Raw genomic sequence first — 19,303 nt, 5'->3', positions numbered from 1 at the left:
CATGTGAGCCTTTGCCACACAACAGAGTGATGGCATGGGGAATGGAGTCCAAGTCTCCTTCAAGGGAGGGAGGGAGGGGAAGCCACTAACTACACTGTGCACAGGAGGAACTGGGAGAGGCAGCCCAGTAGGACCTTAGCTCGGGGCACCTGGGAGCTCAGCCACAGCCTTGTGCGGCCACCAGGGTTGGTGGCCCTGAAAGCTGCCATGACCATTAGCATCTTGGCCAGGATGCAAGAGAGACAGAGGGCAAAAGTCATCCCAAAGAGACTGTGGTGCAGCAAGCAGGATCTGTGCACAAGCTGTCCGAGGAACAGCAGGCAGCAAAGGAAACTGAGGGTTCATCTATATGAGCCATTTACTCTGGGGCTGCTGCAATTCGAGGTCCTTCAGGACATATGACACAGTCGCCATTTTGCGGCCATACCGTGGTTTTCATCCTTAAAATGCGGATTTCTGCAGAGGCGTTTTGCTCTGATTTTTTTGTCTACCGTGGGGTTCCTGTGGTTGCCAAGCTGTCTGTCTCTTCCCTGAACCAACTTTGCATTTTGTGGTAGGCGTATGGTGGGCATGCTCAGTGATTATGGCTTCACTGTGTGACGCCCCATCGCTACTCCTCCTCCTCATTCCTTTGCAGCTGCACAGTTACAGCAGCACGAAGAAGCGTGCTCATTTCTTCAACCACAACTTCGTAGCTTTGTATCTTCGCAATGGCTGCTTTGGAGTCAGTGGCCAAGGGCCAGGGGGTTTCATGGAAACACCTCGAGATACTGGACCTACTAGATGTGTGGGGGGGAACAGGAGGTCCAGGACCAGCTTTGCTCCAACCACAGAAACACTGATTCCTATGAGCTCATATCTTGGGAAACAAAGGAAAAAGGGGCACAACCGCAGTGCTGTGGAATGTCGGACAAAAGCCTAACCTCAGAGGGATCCATTTTGGAATGATGGGTGGGCACTACCTCTCAACTGGGCACGCCCCTTTGCATGTGCGAACCATCATGAAAGTGTGAGGCTGGAGGGCCTCCGGTGTAATTGTGTACAAACAGCTGGCATGGTAATGAAGGAGCAACCTACCCACATTTTACCGAACGAGAAATGGGTAGACACAAAAGAACCCCTAAAACACAAAAGAACCCCTAAAAACCGGGGCGTCGCAGCCACATCCTCACATTGCTGTGCAGCTGCGCATTTTAAAAAAAGTTTTAAAAATATGCAGCAGTGCAACTGGAGACTGCCACAGTTTACTCTGCATTCACAGCCGTGTGTCATGGCACTGCAGATTTTTCCCTTGGAGAAGTCTGCAGCAAATCGCATCTTGTGCTGCAGCAGAAGCTCATTCGCAGCCACCCTACTGCACAGCTGCAGCGGAATGAAGATTGAAAGCGGTGCCACGTGGACGGCCCCGAGTGCCAGCCCAACCAGCGGCAGGTAGCTGAGCTCACAGCTGTTGGCCCGAACCAGCAGGGTTTCTTGGTGCACAACAAAGAGGGCAAGGACCAAGACAGGCAGGAGGGAGCCACAGATGGAGGCCAGGCTGGCCCCTGGGGGCTCATGGAAGGGGAGAAATAGCTCCATTCTGGGTACACACTGCGTCTGCCCTTCATCAGGTCATTGGTCTTCTGGGCACCTTGAGCAGATGGAAGAATCTAGAAGCAAAGGCAGATGTCGTATGCTCTCTTGTCACTACGATGACAACCAACCTCCCTCTGCTCCCTGCCAAATACAGGTGTGTTTGTCCACACTCCTGGCTTTGCTGTCTGGGTTCTGTATCAATCTGGGGTCCAGATTCTGTCAGGTCCCAGTCAAATTAGATTCTTTTAGATTACCAAGATGAAACAAAGCCACTTGTGCAAAGGATGACAGTTTGTTGATAGAAAATAGGTGCAGAAAGAAAAATGTGAAGAAAGCTCACACCTCTCATCAGCCAATGAAGCTGTCACAGCTGGGTGTCTGTCTGGGTCCCCAAGATAGACGAGAAGTCATTCCTAGGACTGGCAAAAGTTCTCCTGGCTCACAGTATGCATATTCCCCCTTGGAGCGAGACCAACCCGGTCTGCTCTTGGGCACAAGCATATATAGCTCCCTCCCTCATTCCTGAAGGTGCTTGAAGCATCACAGGCTGAGAACCCACCCTTTCCCGGAGAAAGCATCACCCTTTCCCTGAGAACAGGGCCCCAGCATTCTAGCATGGGAGGGGGAGTCTCTCAGCTCCTCCGTGAGAATCAAGGCACGACACCCTTATCTTTAGAAGGACGAGGTAGCCTGGCATAGGCCAAACAGCTGTCACTCTACTTGCCTGGCACTAATTAAGGTGTGTGAAAGGCCTACTTAATTAACTATAAAGCTGCCGGTTAGGCCAAATTACACAGGTCTCTAGGTGGCAACAAACAGCATATAAGAACGCTGTGAAGTCCACCTTATTGCTCACCAACAAACTCACTACATATGCAAGTAAGGCATACATAAGTGGAGGCTAGCAGTATACATACTCCTACTGGGTAACAGATACACTACCTCACATCATCTTTTCAGAAAGAGGCACCTACAGCCCCCTGCCCACAAGCTTTCAAGCTTCAATTAACCCTGTTTCCCTCTCTCTGACCTGGTTCACACAATCACTGCAGCCGGTCCAAGCCCTCAGCGCCATGGCTTCTTCTTGATACATGTGAACCTGGCAAGGGTGGGTTGTTGGCATGCTTAAATGAGCCATTTACACCTGTAACCTTACGTATATTGGCCATTCATAGTGCCATTTTGCATAAGATCAAATGCGTGCATATCTGCGATCATTATTATTATTTTTTTTGCAAAATGGCGATTGCCAGAGCTCGCCAGATGGGCCCGGGGTGAGGGTGGGTGGCTTGGCGAGTGCAGGGGGAGGTTGAGCAGAGAAGGGGGCTTGGCGGGCGTGGGGCAGCGGACGGGGTGGGGGTCCACTGGGCTCCCGGATCTGATCTGGCACCGACACCTAGCAGTAGCAGCAGTTCTTCCTTTCTATTCTTTTATTTTTTAAAATAAATTGCCTTTTAAATCGCCTTGAATGTTTGGTGGCTACTCTGAAGGACTTAACGTGGGCCTCTCATTCCAAGGAAAAGACAGAGAATGACCACCTTCTCATTTGTAGTTCATCAAGGAAGACACTGGATGAAGACAAAATTGAACTCCCATTGGAACCCAATGTAATAGTAAGGAAGAGAGCCCCCATTTCAAATTTGATTGTTCCCTCAGGTGACCCCGAATTATGTATGATAGTTGAAGATCCCCTAATGAATAAGGAGAGTAACTTTTTTGAACAGCTACTTACTGAGGGGGCCAAAGCATGACGAGTCTCAGACCAGCATATACAGGATACAATAAAACCTTTGGAAATCATCTCATGGAATGTAGCAGGGTGGGCACGCTGTAAAAGTCAGGAGCACTCCCTCTTTCAGCAGAATTATGATATAATATTAATACAAGAGACCTGGACAGCTGAGGACCTGCTGATTGATGGCTACCACTCCTATAGTAGTGGGGCAACACCAGCAGTGGGCCCAGGGAGGCTTAAAGGGGGGTTAGGAATAATAGTATCTAGTGCATAGAGGGCTAGGTGCACCTTATTACAGCCGTTGAATCAACAGGCTATGGCAATACTTATTAAATTAGGCTGTTCCTATACTGGTGGTAAATATATATATCTCACCCCGCCACAAAGAAAGATGATCACCACAATGATCTGGGCTGATCTGGAACATTACCTCGAAGATCTAATAGCAGACAATGTTGTAGATAAGGTCCTTTTAGGGAGGGGATTTTAACACCAGACTGGGCCCAAACGATCATTTTCTTTATGTTAAATATAAGGTGCCTATTGCTGACAACGAGGAAGAACATCTCTATTCCCATTATCCTCGCTCCTCTAAAGATGGCCCGGCAAACTATGCTGGTATATGCCTTGCTAGAATGGCTGAAAGACTGAATGTTGCTATTTTGAATGGATCTACCTTAGGGGATCATCCAGGGGATTTCACATTCATGGCTGGAACAAGATGCAGTGCTATTGACTACATGTTAATCAATGAAAGCTGATTCCCTTTTGTTAAGAACTTTCAGGTGCTACCCGTATTTGTGGGAGACCACTAACCACTTCTGCTCCGTATGGCTCCTTTAGAACGCAAGTTGCATCTTAAGATCCAGTCAGGGGCTTATATAACACCTACCCAGCAATTGGGGTGTCGTGCTAAATGGTCACCCCTACTCGAGCAGAAGCTGAAGGCAGCTTTAGAGGATGAAGGCATGTTAGAGTGCCGCGCAGCTATAGTGGAAAGGCCAGTGGGCCAGGAGCCAGTAACCGCCTACAATAATTTATTGCCGTTACTGAATCCAATACTGACTCACGATGCTGATTTACAAAAGAAAAGAGTAAGTAGGCATTCAAAGCGGTGGTTTGATACAGATTGCCGGGAAGCAAAAAAGGCGCTCAATTCTGCATATTATTCTTATAAGGCTGCAGCAAGGTCAGATGTCTCGAGCCTTCTTAATCAATTATTAGAGAAAAAGAGAGCTTATAAACAGATAGAGGCCCAGAAGAAGAAAGATGATACCAAAGCAACATGGGTTCGGCTTATACAGGCAGCCAGAGACAAGAACTCTTCAGTCTTCTGGAAACGGATATCAAAATTTTTACCTAAGGATGCCTCCCCTTTAGCTTCCTTAATCACACCCGATATTTGGGAAGCATATTTCCGGAAAATACACGTTGAGGCTGCTTATTAATTTCGCACAGAGAAGATGGCTGATCTCCCTGAATGGTCTCCAGTTTCTGATAAAGAAATTAAGTCACTGATTAATCAACTTAAGAGAGGGAAAGCCCCTGGTATCGACAATATTCCTGCTGAACTTTTGAAAAACAACATTGATTGGTGGGCTCCCCCCTTGGCGTCATTATTTACTTATATTTGATTATTCAAGGCATATCCCAAAGGATATGTTTATACATATGAGCTGGTTGTAGACTATTAACAAATTTATTAAATGCAGCCACCACTCTTAACGTTACCAAATTCTGTGCTGCAGCATGCAAAAATCACCAAGAACTGACCTCAGAGATTCTGTAACCCTCCTTGGGAGATTGAAATATGATCACAAACTGTATAATATTATCCTGTTTCTCTCATCTTATGTTTTTATCTTATTTTATCTTATGTATTGTGTGTGTCATTTTATGTGTTTTATGCATTTTTATCTGCTATGCTGGTCATTGACTGTAACAATAAATGACTGATTGATTCTTTTCTTTCTTTCTTTCTTTCTTTTTGCATTTATATCCCGCCTTTTTTTCCTCTTGCAAGGAACCCAAGGCGGCTTACATTATCCTCTTCCTCTCCGTTGTATCCTCACAACAACAACCCTGTGAGGTAGGTTGGGCTGAGAGTCTGTGACTGGCCCAAAATCACCCAGTGAGCTTCCATGGCCGAGTGGGGACTAGAACCTGGATCTCCCGGCTCCCAGCCCGTCACTCTAACCACTACACTACACTGGCTCTTTTTTTTACAGAGCTGGTAGGGAAATGAAGACAGCGGGTACAACCATCTGGAGCTTCCCCTCTGTAAAAATGAGCGCCACAGACAGTCCTTTATTTGAAGATGCCCTTTATTTGATGGGCTGTCCAATCAAATCTGACGTAAAGAACCATAAGGGAGAGCAGAGAAGGGCCTCACAGTTGCCCATCAAGAGTCAGCACGTGGACAGCACAGTGAGAAGCAGGGCACACAGGTCACGTGGTCATAGTCTCCCCCACTATGGTGAGATGGATTGTATTTCTTTTCAAAATACAAGAATCATTTCTAAACTTGCATCTGTATGTATAAATTAGCACGTGCGAATTGTATACAAATGGGTGTCCTCTTTTTTGCTGATATATTTCCTCTTTGGCAATATGTTGGTGCCAAACATAATGCCAGCTGCAGAAATGGAACTGACCATTTGACAGAACAGAAAAATCCTGGGTAAAACAATAAACTTTGGTGGAGGTGGGGAGATATGTGAATAGGCGCACTTGGATACAGCATGAGTCCTAGTTAAAGTGGAACTTTACAAGACATTTCCCAAGGAAATAGTAAGCCTGCAGTGAACAAATTGAAGTAACAGCCTAATGCAGGTACTCCTCTGGAATAAATACACGGTGAATGTCAGTGAAGTACACTCAGTTCATGTAACCACATTGCCTCCTAATGGTCCTTTTGTGCAACTACAACAACGTGTTGGTGACCAGTGTTCAAGAATGCCTTCAAAAAGCATAGATAGCTTGATGGACCATAGGAACACCCCACCCCCCACCCTCTGAGTCACCAAAATCTACCGTATGGATGACTGACCAAAATGCTGCAAAATATGTTCAATGTTTGTGAACTGTCCTGAGAGCTTTGGCAGTATAGAAATGAAATTATTATTACCACCATCTATTGCATTTCTATACTGCTCCATAGCTGAAGCTCTCTGGGTGGTTTACAGAAGTTAAGATGATGATGATGAAAGCTTTCAGGTCCTTCAGAACACCTCATCAGGCCAAAAACGGGGGTGGGGGGAGGGGAGAGAGAAACTTGTCAGGTTGTGATGTGAGAGCCACGATGTCTGCAATTTTACAGTCTACTCCTAGAGGAGTTTTGCAGGTTCAATTAGATTAGCCCCTGCTAGGTACTAACAGGTTTCAGGTTGCACCTATGCTGCTGAGACAAAGAAACAAGCATGGCAGATCCTCCATTAAACATGCACACACATACACACACACACACTCGATCCATCTCCAGCACTAAGCCAAAGACACAGATTCCTGGTGTGGATTTGATGGATGGATCCTTGAGCGCTATATAGTGCCATCAATGCTTTGCATTTTATGGAACACAAGACAAAGGAATTTTGAAGACAGATATCCACACGAAAGTGCTAAAGGGCAATTCATCAAGAGATTCAACTCTATTTCCGGTGTTTTGAATAGGGACAAATATTCACACTACACATGCTACTTGGCTCACCACTGAAACGATTTCTGTGTTATCACCCAACATTTTGTGAATGGTAACTATTAAGGCAATTATCACTGCCTGAACTTTTTGCATTTCAATTGGCTTTGACAAGAATTTACACCTCTCCCAGTACCTCTCCAGATCTGTCAATCTGAGGTTAACACTCAGTCCTGTTAAATTAATCTGAGGTTAATCTGAGGTTAATCTGAGTGTTAACCTCAGTCCAGGTTAACACCTGATAAAGTGGACTATAATCCATGAAAGCTTATGCCAGAATAAATGGCCCTCTCTGAGAATGGAAGGAAATGGACAAAGAAGGTTCTTCTAAGACCCTTCCTGGATTACGCTATTCTCGGGGTTAAAAGAGGGGAACAGAAGGCTCTCTAAACTCAGGCTACTTGCTGCAAAGACTGTCAGCCTCCAAGATAGGGTAGATCTTCCTTTCCACTTCTTGGTCAACAGCTGAGGAAATGCAAAAAGTGAGCTATAGGTAACATTGCATATAGTGTTAGTAAACAGACAGAGCCAGAGAGAGAGAGATCAGCAGCTCTCTTGACAAAGAATCTAGGGACAAGCCAGTGTCAAGAACCCCAAACTCTCTTTTCAATCAGCATAGAGTGCAGAGAGAGAGAGAAAGAGGGAGAGTGAGGGAGCTTTGATTTATACTGTCCTTGGACTACTTCCACCAAGTGGAAAGTTTGTGGGAAGCAGAGGCAGGAGGTGAGATGAGCATTGGGCATACACTACGAACAGCGGAAGTGCACAACTGAAAAGGGACTTTAGGGGCAGTACAGCAGTGACTCCAATCAGCAATGGTGCCTCTGGTTTCTGCATTTGCAGCTAATCGCTCAAAATTATTTCTCCCACTTCACCTTCTAGAACTTCTAAACCCCCTAGTAGGGTTTTTAATACCCCACAGATGATCAAACAAGGTCAGGGGATTCAAATTATTTCATCCAGGAGATGAAAGAAGAATGAGATGTCACATTGCACCTAATCTTGTTCACCTGGACTGGGTGCCTCAAGCCACCAAGCCTCTCCTGGCAAATTTCTGGGCAGTATATATGTGCATGTATTCTGTACAGATGCAGGACTGTCAGGTTACTGCAGGATTTGGGGTCTAGCGTGGAATTCAGCCTCTTTCATTTTAGTTGGAACAAGTTTCTAGACCTCATGACAGCTAAGGAGGAAAACTTGAAAATGCATAGCGTGCTATAAAATCTTGGGGCCTATTCTAATGTAGTTTTTCCTTCCTAAAGACACTTATGAGAAAATCCAAGTGAAAAGTGTTAACAGAATGCTAAATCCACACAGATTCAAAAAAAAAAAATGACCAATACGTGGGCACAGGCAAGGATCTATCATCCTGCCAGATTTCAACAAGATCCACATGGATATACATTTCCACTAGGTTGCCCATGCAAAAATTAAATGCAGTTTTTCCCAGTTGAGAGATGTAGTGGTGGGGAAAACTTCACGGGATGGATTTGTCCCTTGCTCAGCTGTAAAAGGCACAAGATCCCTGACAGGAAAACAAGTGCCAATCCTTGACGTGTACTCTACTTGAAGACAAACTTTGGGCCGTGAAACTTTGCAAGCACAAACCCTGCTTGTTACTGTTAAGAGATCTATTCCCATTTGCTACATGCTATTATACCAGTTCCTGGCCTGAAGCTCATTTTGCCTCATTAACCAAATAAGCAACACACTGCATTACCTTATCGCCATGCACTGGTAAACGGTATGGCAGGTGTAAATTCGGTCCCATTTCACCTCAGAACCTGCACCAAATGGGTCCGAAGCACCCCAGTGGATAACCAAGCTAATCCCAATGGACAAACTTCACTACAGACAAAAGCGTAGATTGAAATCCATTCAAGGCTTTATTTCAGAAAAACACAAAATAAAGAAAGCGGCATGATGGTTATATGAGTGTTAGAAACTTTCTCTCCAATTACAGGGAAAGAGAATGCAACAAAAATAGAAGATTAACCAAAAGGATTGCAATTGCCAAAGCTGGTATTATGAACTTGGCCAATAAGATAACGGCTTGAGCTTCTAACATTGTTATGACTCCTCTTTCCAACTTTCTTTTGTTTACTACTTGCGGTTCAAAGCTAAACTAAAACAACCTAAACCAGGTGTTAACCCTCCCATTACCTCCTCCTGCTTCTTACTTGAATAACGGCTATGCTAAAGCATTACTAAGTTCCTCTAGGCCTATGAAGAATAGAGGTAGGAGTCAGAGTGGACGGAAAACCCAAGACCTGGAAATAATTTCATTTACCATCTCTGAAGATGGGATTCCAAATCCCCTCCTCAGAAATAACCTCTAAGTCTCAAGCTTAGAAAGCATTCTAAGTCCTAAACTCAGAAATAATTCTAAGTTCTACTTTCAGAAAACACCTTAAGTTCCAAAGTCTAAGAGTCTAAAGAGGTCCATAGTTACCCAAATCCTTGGGTCTGGTGGCACGGCAGAAAGAGGGAAGTGGAGTAGCAGCAGCAGGAACCAGAGCAAAAGGAACAAAAGCACCACCCCCGGAGCTCCCATTCCCTGTGCTTTTATACCCCTGCTCTGGTCAAAGGTGGGGCCCAAGGAGCAATGAGACGATCAGCTTCCAATAAAAATGGGGTGCATGTGGTTAGAGCATTTGTTCACCAATCAGAAGCAAGGTGTCTCATCTATATCCCACAATTTCATGTGTCTGGGGAACGTGTCTGACACCATTACAAACAGGTTACTTTGAAATGTCCCAAAGTATGACCCAAAGTCTGCCATCTGGGCATGTTACCTTGGTTGACGCATTTCCCCCTGGTATATCTTCTTTGAACTCCCCATCATCGTAGGCCATTTTTGGTCATACCCACCCAAATACCTCCTCCTAGTTGTCGCTCATGCTCAGGGCTACACTTCCCCGCCCAACTAGCATTGAGTAAGGACATTCTCTTACCAGCAGGTGTATACCACGAGATGTCAAAACAGTATTTTTCCTCCTCTCAGTAGGCATCTGAGCATGCTCAGTTCTGCTGTTCATCTGCCAGCACGTTGTGGCCTTGAGCAAGCTCTGTGAAGCCGCTTGTAAAGACAGCTACATTTTTTCCCCTTTCTTCAAAGACAGTCCTGAAAAATCTCAGAGTCTTCAGTTAGTGAAATAACATCATTTAACACAGAATCAAACTTCAAGGTCTTCTCACCCAGGGGTCAAGAGTCTGGAATATAAAGCCGGTTACGAATCTGGGGTCTTCTAGGGGCTCTTCTTGTAGGCCTCCCCCAGATCAAATCAGCCATCTTTACTCTTTGTTAACCCTTTTAGTACCATATTAACAGCAGGGGAGTCGTTAAGATTATTTTTGTTCCAATTACCACTGAGAAAATAGCAGATAAATGCATAAAATTGAGGGCAAGTTCAAACATGAACACCTTCTTAACACTCCCCTGTCCCAATTAGGTGCCTGTTTGTGCATGTGTGAAAGAGGGAGAGAAAGAGAGAGAGAAGTATATGCCAATCGTTGGCAACAAGCAGCCCAAGAGCCATGTGTGGCCCACAGACATCAAGTTGCCCCACCACTCATGGATGATCCTAAAACAGCATGGTCAATGGTCAGAGTTCATGGGAGTTGTAGTCCAACAACATCTGGAACACCACAGGTTCCCCACACCTGTCCTAAAAGTACTTTTATTTTTTTAAGGCGTTGAACTCTTCATATTTTGCAGGGGGGGGGGGGCAAGCTGTGAGGCCTGCACCACCCGGCCTTCCTTTCTATCCTGCAGTCTTGCTTTCTATCAGGAAAAGGAGCGTCTCAGGACGAAAAGCGACTTGGCTCTAATCCTTGCGGCTTTCAGTTAGCCCGGTTCGACATCAGTCTCTAACTTGCCCATGCACCAGAGGGCTGTTCTGGCTGCGGTTTTAAGAGCATGACCTCTGGTTCAAATCCCACTGGTTGACCTGAAGCTACATCCGCCTCCGCCCTTCCCATCTGCAGCAGGGGAATAACCGCACTACCCTTAACAATAAGCACATACAAACCTAATGGAAGGTTTTTGAACTAACTGGGGCGCCATAGTTCTCACCACTGACGTTCACCCTAGAGATAGAAAAGGGAAGAGTCACCTTAAGACATAAAACCAATTGCCCGCTCAAATAGAAATCATTTTTCCACTCTAACCTCCGATGCTTTCACCACGGAGATGCCAAGGCCTAGAGCGATGCCCGTAGAGGAAGTTAACGCCGTACTTTGCCACCTTAAACATTAACAAATTCATTATATCAACTTTTTATCAATCAGGGTCTACTTCATCAAATGCTGCCACCTCCATGGGCAAGGCGCTCCCTCTGTGCCTCAGCCCTTGCCACCTGGAACCGGAAGACGCCGCCTGTGCCTCAGCCCTTGCCACCTGGAACCGGAAGACGCCGCCTGTGCCTCAGCCCTTGCCACCTGGAACCGGAAGACGCCGCCTGTGCCTCAGCCCTTGCCATCTGGAACCAGATATCAACAACAAAAATGGTGATAAATAATATTAACTATATAGTACCAATACATTATTAATAATAGGCTTTTTGAACTAGTCAGGCCACCGTAGTGCTCTTCCCCCGCCCGCTCCCCCTCCCCCTCCCGAAATGCCTCCGGGACGGCGCCCTCTTTTGCGCTGCAAAGGTAGCGAGAGGCCGACCTCCTATCTGAGCTGGGTTTGCGAACGGCCGGGGGCGGTCCTTTCCTTCTCCTCCTCCAATGAACGGGAAGGAGGAGGCGGAGAAACGGAGCTCGTTCCGGCGGACTCCCGTTACCATGGAAACGGCGGGCGCACGCGCAGGTGTGTTTGGATTCTGCCCGCCGGCCGCTGGAGCGGACAGAGGCGGAGCCGCGCGCGCGCGCGCGCGCGACGTGGCGAGCAGAAGGGGGCGTGGCGCAGGCTCGGAGCGAGGAGGAGGAGGAGAAGAAGAAGAAGAGGAGGAAAGCAGCTACCATAGAGGGAGCGGCTGTCTTGCCCTAGAGCAAGCAAGGAGGAAAGGGTCTGCTTCCGGGTGACAGCCGTTTCCGGTTCCTGCTTCTGCTTCCCGGAGCGGGCGCGATGGAGGCGGTGCTCAGCGAAGTGGTGGCGCTGGAGGACCTGCAGGTGAGTGAGCCTTCCCCGGGGGGGCGGGGGGCGACGCGCGAGCCAGCGGGGCTGTGGGTGCGCCCGGCCCGGCCCCGCCCCTGAGCTTCCCGGCTCGGCACGTGCCCCGGCTCAGAGCTTCTCTCAAATCGTGTTGTCAGTGCGTCGTGAGCGTCGATCAGCTGTCTGCTGCTTATGCAGTCAGGTCCCCCTGAGCAGATGCCATCTAGAGCCAGTTCAGTCCCCTCTTCAATGAGCTTCCGCCGCGCATTAAAAACGTGGTGGTTCAGGCAGGCGTTTGGGGTGGGCTAGGGTGTTTTAGACAATGTTTTTATTGTAGAATTTTATTGTTTTGAATGGTTTTATTGTACGTTGTACATCGCCCAGAGCGGCTGGGTGACCAGCCAGATGGGCGATTAATGAATTTAATAAATAAAATGAAATACTTCACTCAGATGTAGGTAATGCAGAATTCTAGATCTTAAGAAACTCTCTCTCGGACAAGATTTTGCCTTTTACTTGACTGAACAACAACAACAATCAGCATAACAGTCCTAAACACAAGAGCTTCTGCATGCATAAATTCAAACACACGAAAACGTCTGATATCATCCTTAAACGAGGCTTCTAAGCAGAGTCAAGTATATTTGCTAATTCTCAAAGATAATATGCTTACCAGGTTGATTTTACAGGCAACGTGTTGGGGAAAGCTGGTCCTAAAGGATAGCTTCCACTGTTGTGTGTTCCGAGTCTCCTTTATATACCTTTTCAATGCTGTAAAATATGTCTAAACTATTTTTACTATGGCTTATGTTTCTATCCAAGAATTCCAAAGATAACGTTCCTACTCTAAATCTTCATATGTCTAAATAAGAGTATCGAATTTTGAAGTTTCTTATCTAGATTAATGTGCCAGCATACTTATCCAAACATCTTAACTTTCCCTAACATATTACAGGTATGTTTAACACAATCTCATTCACTTGATATCATCCTGTCTTGTGGGCTTGTTCTTACTTATTTACTGTCTCCAGTGAGGCCTCCTGGTCACTTATCCCCATCTGACCTAATGACTTTACTAATTGAAAGTCGTAAACATAAATCTAACATTGATACCTCCTTATCTGGATTCCTTTCTAAGCCACAAAAGGATCTATTTCTAATTGCCTGGTATATCTGGCAAACCTCAGAGCTAAGACATTTTAATTACTCTTGGGTCAGAAGCCCATACTGGGTGATATTAGGCATTGGTATCCCATTTTTAATCCCAGAGTTCTCTTGGAGGCATTTAATTATAGAATTTCCTAATCAAGCAGCAGGGGCAAGATCATGCAAATGTGGACGATTTGCTTGATCTGCCACACCCGGGCGTCTGCCAGCCAGAATCAGTAGCATAAAGTGCTGGGCTTGGTGGGCCTTTGAGGTCAGATTTAGCAGGGTTTTCCTCTGAACCCTCTTTGCTTCTGGTTGCTTCTTCCCTCCTCTTCCAGGTACGCTCACTTCCTCCCACCTGAAAGCTTTTTTCAGGGTGCAATCCTGTGCCTGTTTAGTCAGAAAAAAAGTCCTATGCCAGACACAGAATTGTGCCCTTTCAAAAAATAAAAAAATTAAAAAATCCTTACTTTGTATATTTGGCCAATATAGTGTTGCAAAACCCAGAGTCAGAGAGACCACGGAGTTATAAGGTAGCCATGATAAGGAGAGAACAGAAGAGAACAGCAGAGAACAAGATATACAATTGTATGACCTTTGACAAGATAAGGAATTCCTGTGTCTTGTCAGCTTACAACAATATATTCAAGGGAGAAAGAGCTCAGCAAGAACATAAAGCATGAGACTGCATGGGGCTACTTAGTCTGACCCCCGATATGGCTGCTACATTCCCCCTTAAATGCATAATTTCATTACAATTATAGCATTTTTGATAACCATACAAAGCTTTTTGTGACATACATATTACTTAGCCTCTTGTTGGGCTATTAGAGCGTAGAGGGCAGCAGTTTTACTAGCTGAGACATAAAACAGATTGGTTAAACAGCTCATAAGACAAGGAACGCAGAGACTTTTATGAACAACACTGGTAGAATTAAGATGAACAATGCTTCAAGCCAGCTAAGATCTGGAAGCCAAGGGGTTAACTAATTGAGCTAATTGTTTTGTCTTATTGTTTTGTTAGCTACTATATTGTGCAGCTTGTTGATCTGTTCATCTACAGCATTGCCATTATCAGTTAAGTTAAAACAACAGAGCTTTTGGTGTGTCTCACAACTTAAATGATGAAGAAGGAAGAGGTAATCTATACCAGCTCTATTTTCTAGAACTGCACCTCTTAGATCATGCAACTCTTTATTTAACAATGACAATGCTCGTGAGGTGGCATTTATGCTTTTGGCTAAGCTGCAAGCTAACTGGTTGATCTCCAGACCATCAGCCAAGGCTAAACCTGGAACCCCAACCAGTGACATTGCTAAGGCCAATTTTTCTGAGTCAGAATATAACTGCACATGACTATTACAATTTTTAGTTAGTTGGAGTGCTCGAGGCTGCCGTCGACGGATTTTCCCGGGCTACAGGGGAAGAATTGGCACCAGGCGGCTGAGGCAACATGGGTGGTTATTAGACAAGTTGGCAGGAATGAATGACCAAGTGCAGGAACTACATGTCTAAAACCATCTATGAGGCAAAAGAATGTAGGCATCATTAAAAGATACGATTTGAATTTTATTACAGTGGAAGGGGGCCAGGGATAGCTTTATATTTTCTGGAAAATTTTTGACAATTAAGCGTTCGTGCACACGTAGCATTTGTTTCAGCAACGATGGGGGTGCGTAGAGTGAACTCTGTAGGGGGTAGGATCTTTGCAACCACGCCCCAATTAGCATTTTGGGAATAAGTTAAACTTACACCATAAACTCTTAACATGGTATCTTTTTGAATTTTCCTAGGATGTCTACAGACAGGTATTAGGCAAGAGCTAATAAGCCTGTTTGCAGGTATACCTCTTGGTAAACAAAAATGTTTTACTCTGGTGATGTTAGCCAGGTGAAGCCAGTAATTATCAGCAAATTGCTGGGACAAACTTCTCTTTCTAGGGGCAGACCCCCCTTTTTGCACCTTATTAAGGAAACACAATGCAACACTGCTAACACTACAACACGCATGTTTGATCTTCTTTGGGATCTGACCGTATGCCGGGCAGCTATTCACCTGGCAAGCTGCAGTAGGGTCTAGTCCCCTTCTTCAATTCTCCAGTTGCAGGTCTGACCGTACGCAGGGGGACAGTTTCCCGGTGTGTCCACAGTAAGGTCTAGCCTGAGTCGTCTTACTGCTTTTTCAGAATGATTTTTAAAGGATTTTCAGGATTTCTGTTTACAGTCTACTCTCCCCCTCTCGCTCTCTTGACTCGTGTCCAATGTATCCAGGGTTTAAGTCCAGCTGCTTTCATAGCTGCGGGGGTGGAAAGTATGACAGTTCTCAGTCCTCTCCATCTGGGAGTCAAAGGGTTATTTTTCCCTCTTTAACTCATACCTTAACACTTGGTTGGAAAGGATGAACTTCTGTGATGGGAATGGCTTATTTTCTAAGACAAAGCGACGCTGGGCTTGAAGAACTCTGCCCAGTGTTTGGACTTCTTGTTTAAGGCTAACGTTTGCTTGCTCTTGATGCCGCTCCAGTGTCAATTATGAAGTCAGTGTCACGGCCCTTCAAAGTCAATGTCACGGCCCCTCTCAAGCTGTCTCCCTCTTCGCCCATTCTGGCCCCTTTGGTTTTCTCCTTTGTGTATTTGATTTATTTTATTTGGGCATTTATGCCACTAATGTCCATCTTGTCCACACTGGGCACACTGGTTCTTTTTTAAGAATCTTCTGCCTCTGCCGGGTCTTCTTCTTTTCTTCTTTCATCCACGTCTTCTTGGGCTTCTGGGTCGAGGGGGTGTACTGGCGATAGGCATCTAAAAGACGCTCCAAGTACGCTCTGGGGCCTCCGTGGCACCTTGCAGCACTTTAGACACTTTGGTCATATTAATTGACTTCTTCATACCTGCTTTCATGGCTTCTAACAGCAGGGTTTGATACTGGGTGAGGCGCTCTAGCCCCACTTGTGTTTTGGGATTCCAGCAGGGGGGTGTACTTACAAGGAGACTTTATTGGGTAACTTACAGCACACAGGCGTACTTAATGGTTGGATCAGACAGCTTCTCTGAACCACGAGCTATTGGGCTAAATGGGTTTTATACCATACATGTTACCCATGAGGCAGCACAACACTAGCAAGCATTTTCAGCATAGGCTAGAAGTGTTTGGTTCTCAGGCACAGCTTCCTGTAAACAACTTCGCTTCCCAAAGTGCTTGATAACAATTTTATTCATTAGTATGGGAAGACAAATTTTTTCTCTTTCTTTTGCTTTCTTTTTCTTTGCTGATCTGCCTGTATTGCAGATCATGTTTCAAACTTTTTACATAAAACTTTCTGCTCCATGCACCAGCCTTGTCTCTTTATTTGTCTTTTTCAAGTTAAACTCACTTACTTAAACCTTTCTGCCTTACACTAGTCCCAATGACACACATTTGGGATAGGCTCTTCTTCTCCTTCTAGTTACATTTTCTTCATCTTAAAGAACTATTACATTATTGTGGCTACTTTACCCCAGGTAATAAGCTCCAGGCACAATCAGCTGCTTTTAATTTACCCTGGGGGCAACTATGGCCACGCTTCTTTTCTACAAAAGTTTTTTCTTTGCTTCTTGCCTTTTCTTTCTTCTTTTTTTCTCCCTTCTCTATCTGTCTGCTACTTTCTCTATTCCCTCTTTTCTACTTGCCTTTGTCTTTTCTCCTTGTCATCCATTGGGAACCACACTTAGTATCATTTGGAGTTGCAACTAACACTAATCTGCAAATATCACATATATTTTATGATATCTCAGAAATCATAAAATATACACAACAAACTTTTTCTGCAATTTAACACAATGAATGGAAAGCACTTTTAGCATGGTAAGGCATGATGGAGCAGATTCAGCAATTATACTGCTCTTCTGGCATGCTCAGGGCCCATTAAAATCAAGGGACGGGCATACCCACACACGCAAAGAGTTCTAGGTCACTATTTTTGCATCGGCAACTCTATGCTGCATGAGTTCTAGCAGAAGGAAATCTAAAAGTCATAGATCAAACTTAGCTTGTTGTACACTGAGCTGACTACAAACACAGACACACGGTCCACAGCGATGAGAGTTCAAGTTTATGAAAAGCTTTACAGCACTGTCCATGGCAAGTCTTTGGCAATTTAAAATTTTAGTTCATGTACAGAGTGTCTCTAAAAAGCCCAGATGATGATGGAGGCAAACAGAGAAGGCTCTGGGCAATGAAGATGAGATGTTTCCAGCAAAGGCTCTCCACTTTTGCATCAGTTTAAAAAAGGAAAGTGTGGCCCTACACCCCTTCTGACAGACAAGGGCCTTTAACTTTTTAGCAAGGCCTCTGTCTAAACAGAGCGACACAGCTCAGCTCTCTAGCCGTGACGCTTTAACCTGGGCAACTCCTCTGTAAATCTTATTTTACTTCTGTCAGGTTCTAACAGACATTTTAAAAACTTACTCTTTTTTCTCTTCTAACCTGGTACACGAAAGCACTGAAACACTGAGTGCCGAAACTCAGGACGCTGGGGGGTGATGGGCATCGCCTTATACTTGCATTTTTCAGGCAGCCATTAATCTTCGGGGAGGCGGTGGGGTGATTTGCAGGACTTCAAAGGCAAGCTTCTCAGTTTGTTTGTATTTGTAAATCTCAAGCTCAAAACAGGACATGATGAGGTACAGGGCAGCTAAATCTTTGCTTTGGCACGGCCAACAAATAACTCGGGTCAGCTTTCTTCGCTGGGGTCTCAAACAGGAAAACAGTCTTAATTTAAAGTTGTAACATCACTGACAGCGTCAGCCAGCCAGCTACACAGATCTCATTGTTTTTTAAGACAGTTGCTCCAATATCTTCTTCTCAATCAGGTTGTGTCTCCCAGCTTACACAGTTTATTGCAGCTTTCAGGAGCATGGTAGTAGCGTGATTTTGGCTTGGCCAGGAACATGCTGTCTGGTTTCTCGGTCTCTTCAGCACACACACTTAGGCAGTGTAACACTGGACACTTAAATCAGTGAGATTTCTTCATTGCAGGGAATCCCACGGCAAAAGCTTAATGGTTACGCTCTTCAGAAATCATATAGCCGATGGTCAGTAGCTACAGGCTCTATGCAGTTCTAACACAGTTCAAAGCTAAACATGGTTACCTTGACAGAGATCTTCATCATGGTCTTTCTGCTTCATTCTGCTTTGGGACAGTCTTATGGCACACTTTTCACTCGAAGAGGGGTCTAGCCTGTGCTCTGGGGGCTGATTCTTCACCTTTATTTTCTATTTTGCCTTCATCTTCTGGGTCTTCATTTTCAGTTTCCATTTCTTAGGGATTTCATCTCAATTAGGCGAGGTGATGATGTTGCACAACTCAGAACGTTGTGGGCAATTTTCCTGCCCCCCCTCTCTCGGTGCGCTAGGCCAACAGCTACTTCTTCGGCCTTACACTCTCACGCTCCCACGCTTTGTTAAAAGCCAGGCTGTCCTGCAACATTTTTCTAATTAACAGTCTCAGATCTTGTTCTTTTTTTTTTCTCTCAGCTCGACGTTGAGCTTTTTGCTGTTTTCTCTCTCTATTCTGTATCTTTTTTAAAAAAACCTTTTTCCTTCTTTGTTTGACATACATCTAAAGGGGGTGCAAGTCTTGAGCAGTAGACGAGCTCGCCTCCCCTTTTTTGTGAGAACACATCTTTTTAAGGGTCACTGCCGATTTTATTGAATCTTCTGCCCAACACTTCAATTCTTTAGTTTCTTTTATTAATGCTGATTGAGGTGTAAGAGGGGAACCTCTCGATCCCGTAGAGATGAAAGTCTCGGCAGACAATATCTGGGAGTTGAGGACCGTAGCTGAAATCGGCGAATTACTGCTGGTGGGGCTTGAAACTGATGGCGACAGTTCTAAGTCAAAGCGAGGGGCAATGCCTCTGTAGGGGGGATGGCAGGGGCTCAGGAGCCACAGGATCTGGATCTCGACATGGCGGTCTTACAGTAACGTGGGCCCGTGGTGGAAGCAGGGCATAAGCAGGTGGAAACGCCGTTAGCTCTGCCAGATCTTTACACGAGGCTTCTAACACTGG

General features: G+C 45.3%; 1 protein-coding gene and 1 long non-coding RNA gene across 3 annotated transcripts in view; one reads left to right on the top strand and one right to left on the bottom strand.

Moving 5' to 3' along the window:
* Nucleotides 1-8,867: 8,867 nt before the first annotated feature.
* Nucleotides 8,868-11,785, bottom strand: LOC146342674 (uncharacterized). The gene is made up of 2 exons (XR_014783957.1): nucleotides 11,680-11,785; nucleotides 8,868-11,485 (listed from the first exon to the last, which is right to left on the bottom strand). It is a non-coding gene; the product is annotated as an uncharacterized LOC146342674 (long non-coding RNA).
* Nucleotides 11,786-12,059: 274 nt separating this feature from the next.
* The window catches only part of FIS1 (fission, mitochondrial 1), a 36,374-nt gene continuing 29,130 nt past the window's right edge, over nucleotides 12,060-19,303 (top strand). For both annotated transcript variants that reach the window (XM_084806244.1, XM_084806243.1), the window contains exon 1: nucleotides 12,060-12,123. In XM_084806244.1, coding sequence (XP_084662370.1) covers nucleotides 12,079-12,123 — 45 coding nt within the window. In that variant the 5' untranslated portion in view covers nucleotides 12,060-12,078. The remainder of the gene's footprint in view (nucleotides 12,124-19,303) is intronic.

This window comes from Heloderma suspectum, chromosome 6 (assembly GCF_057233095.1).
Source record: "Heloderma suspectum isolate Gila_16-S chromosome 6, 16-S_ref, whole genome shotgun sequence".
NCBI classification, from domain to species: Eukaryota; Metazoa; Chordata; class Lepidosauria; order Squamata; family Helodermatidae; genus Heloderma; species Heloderma suspectum.
This window is presented reverse-complemented; position numbering and strand designations above follow the sequence as displayed.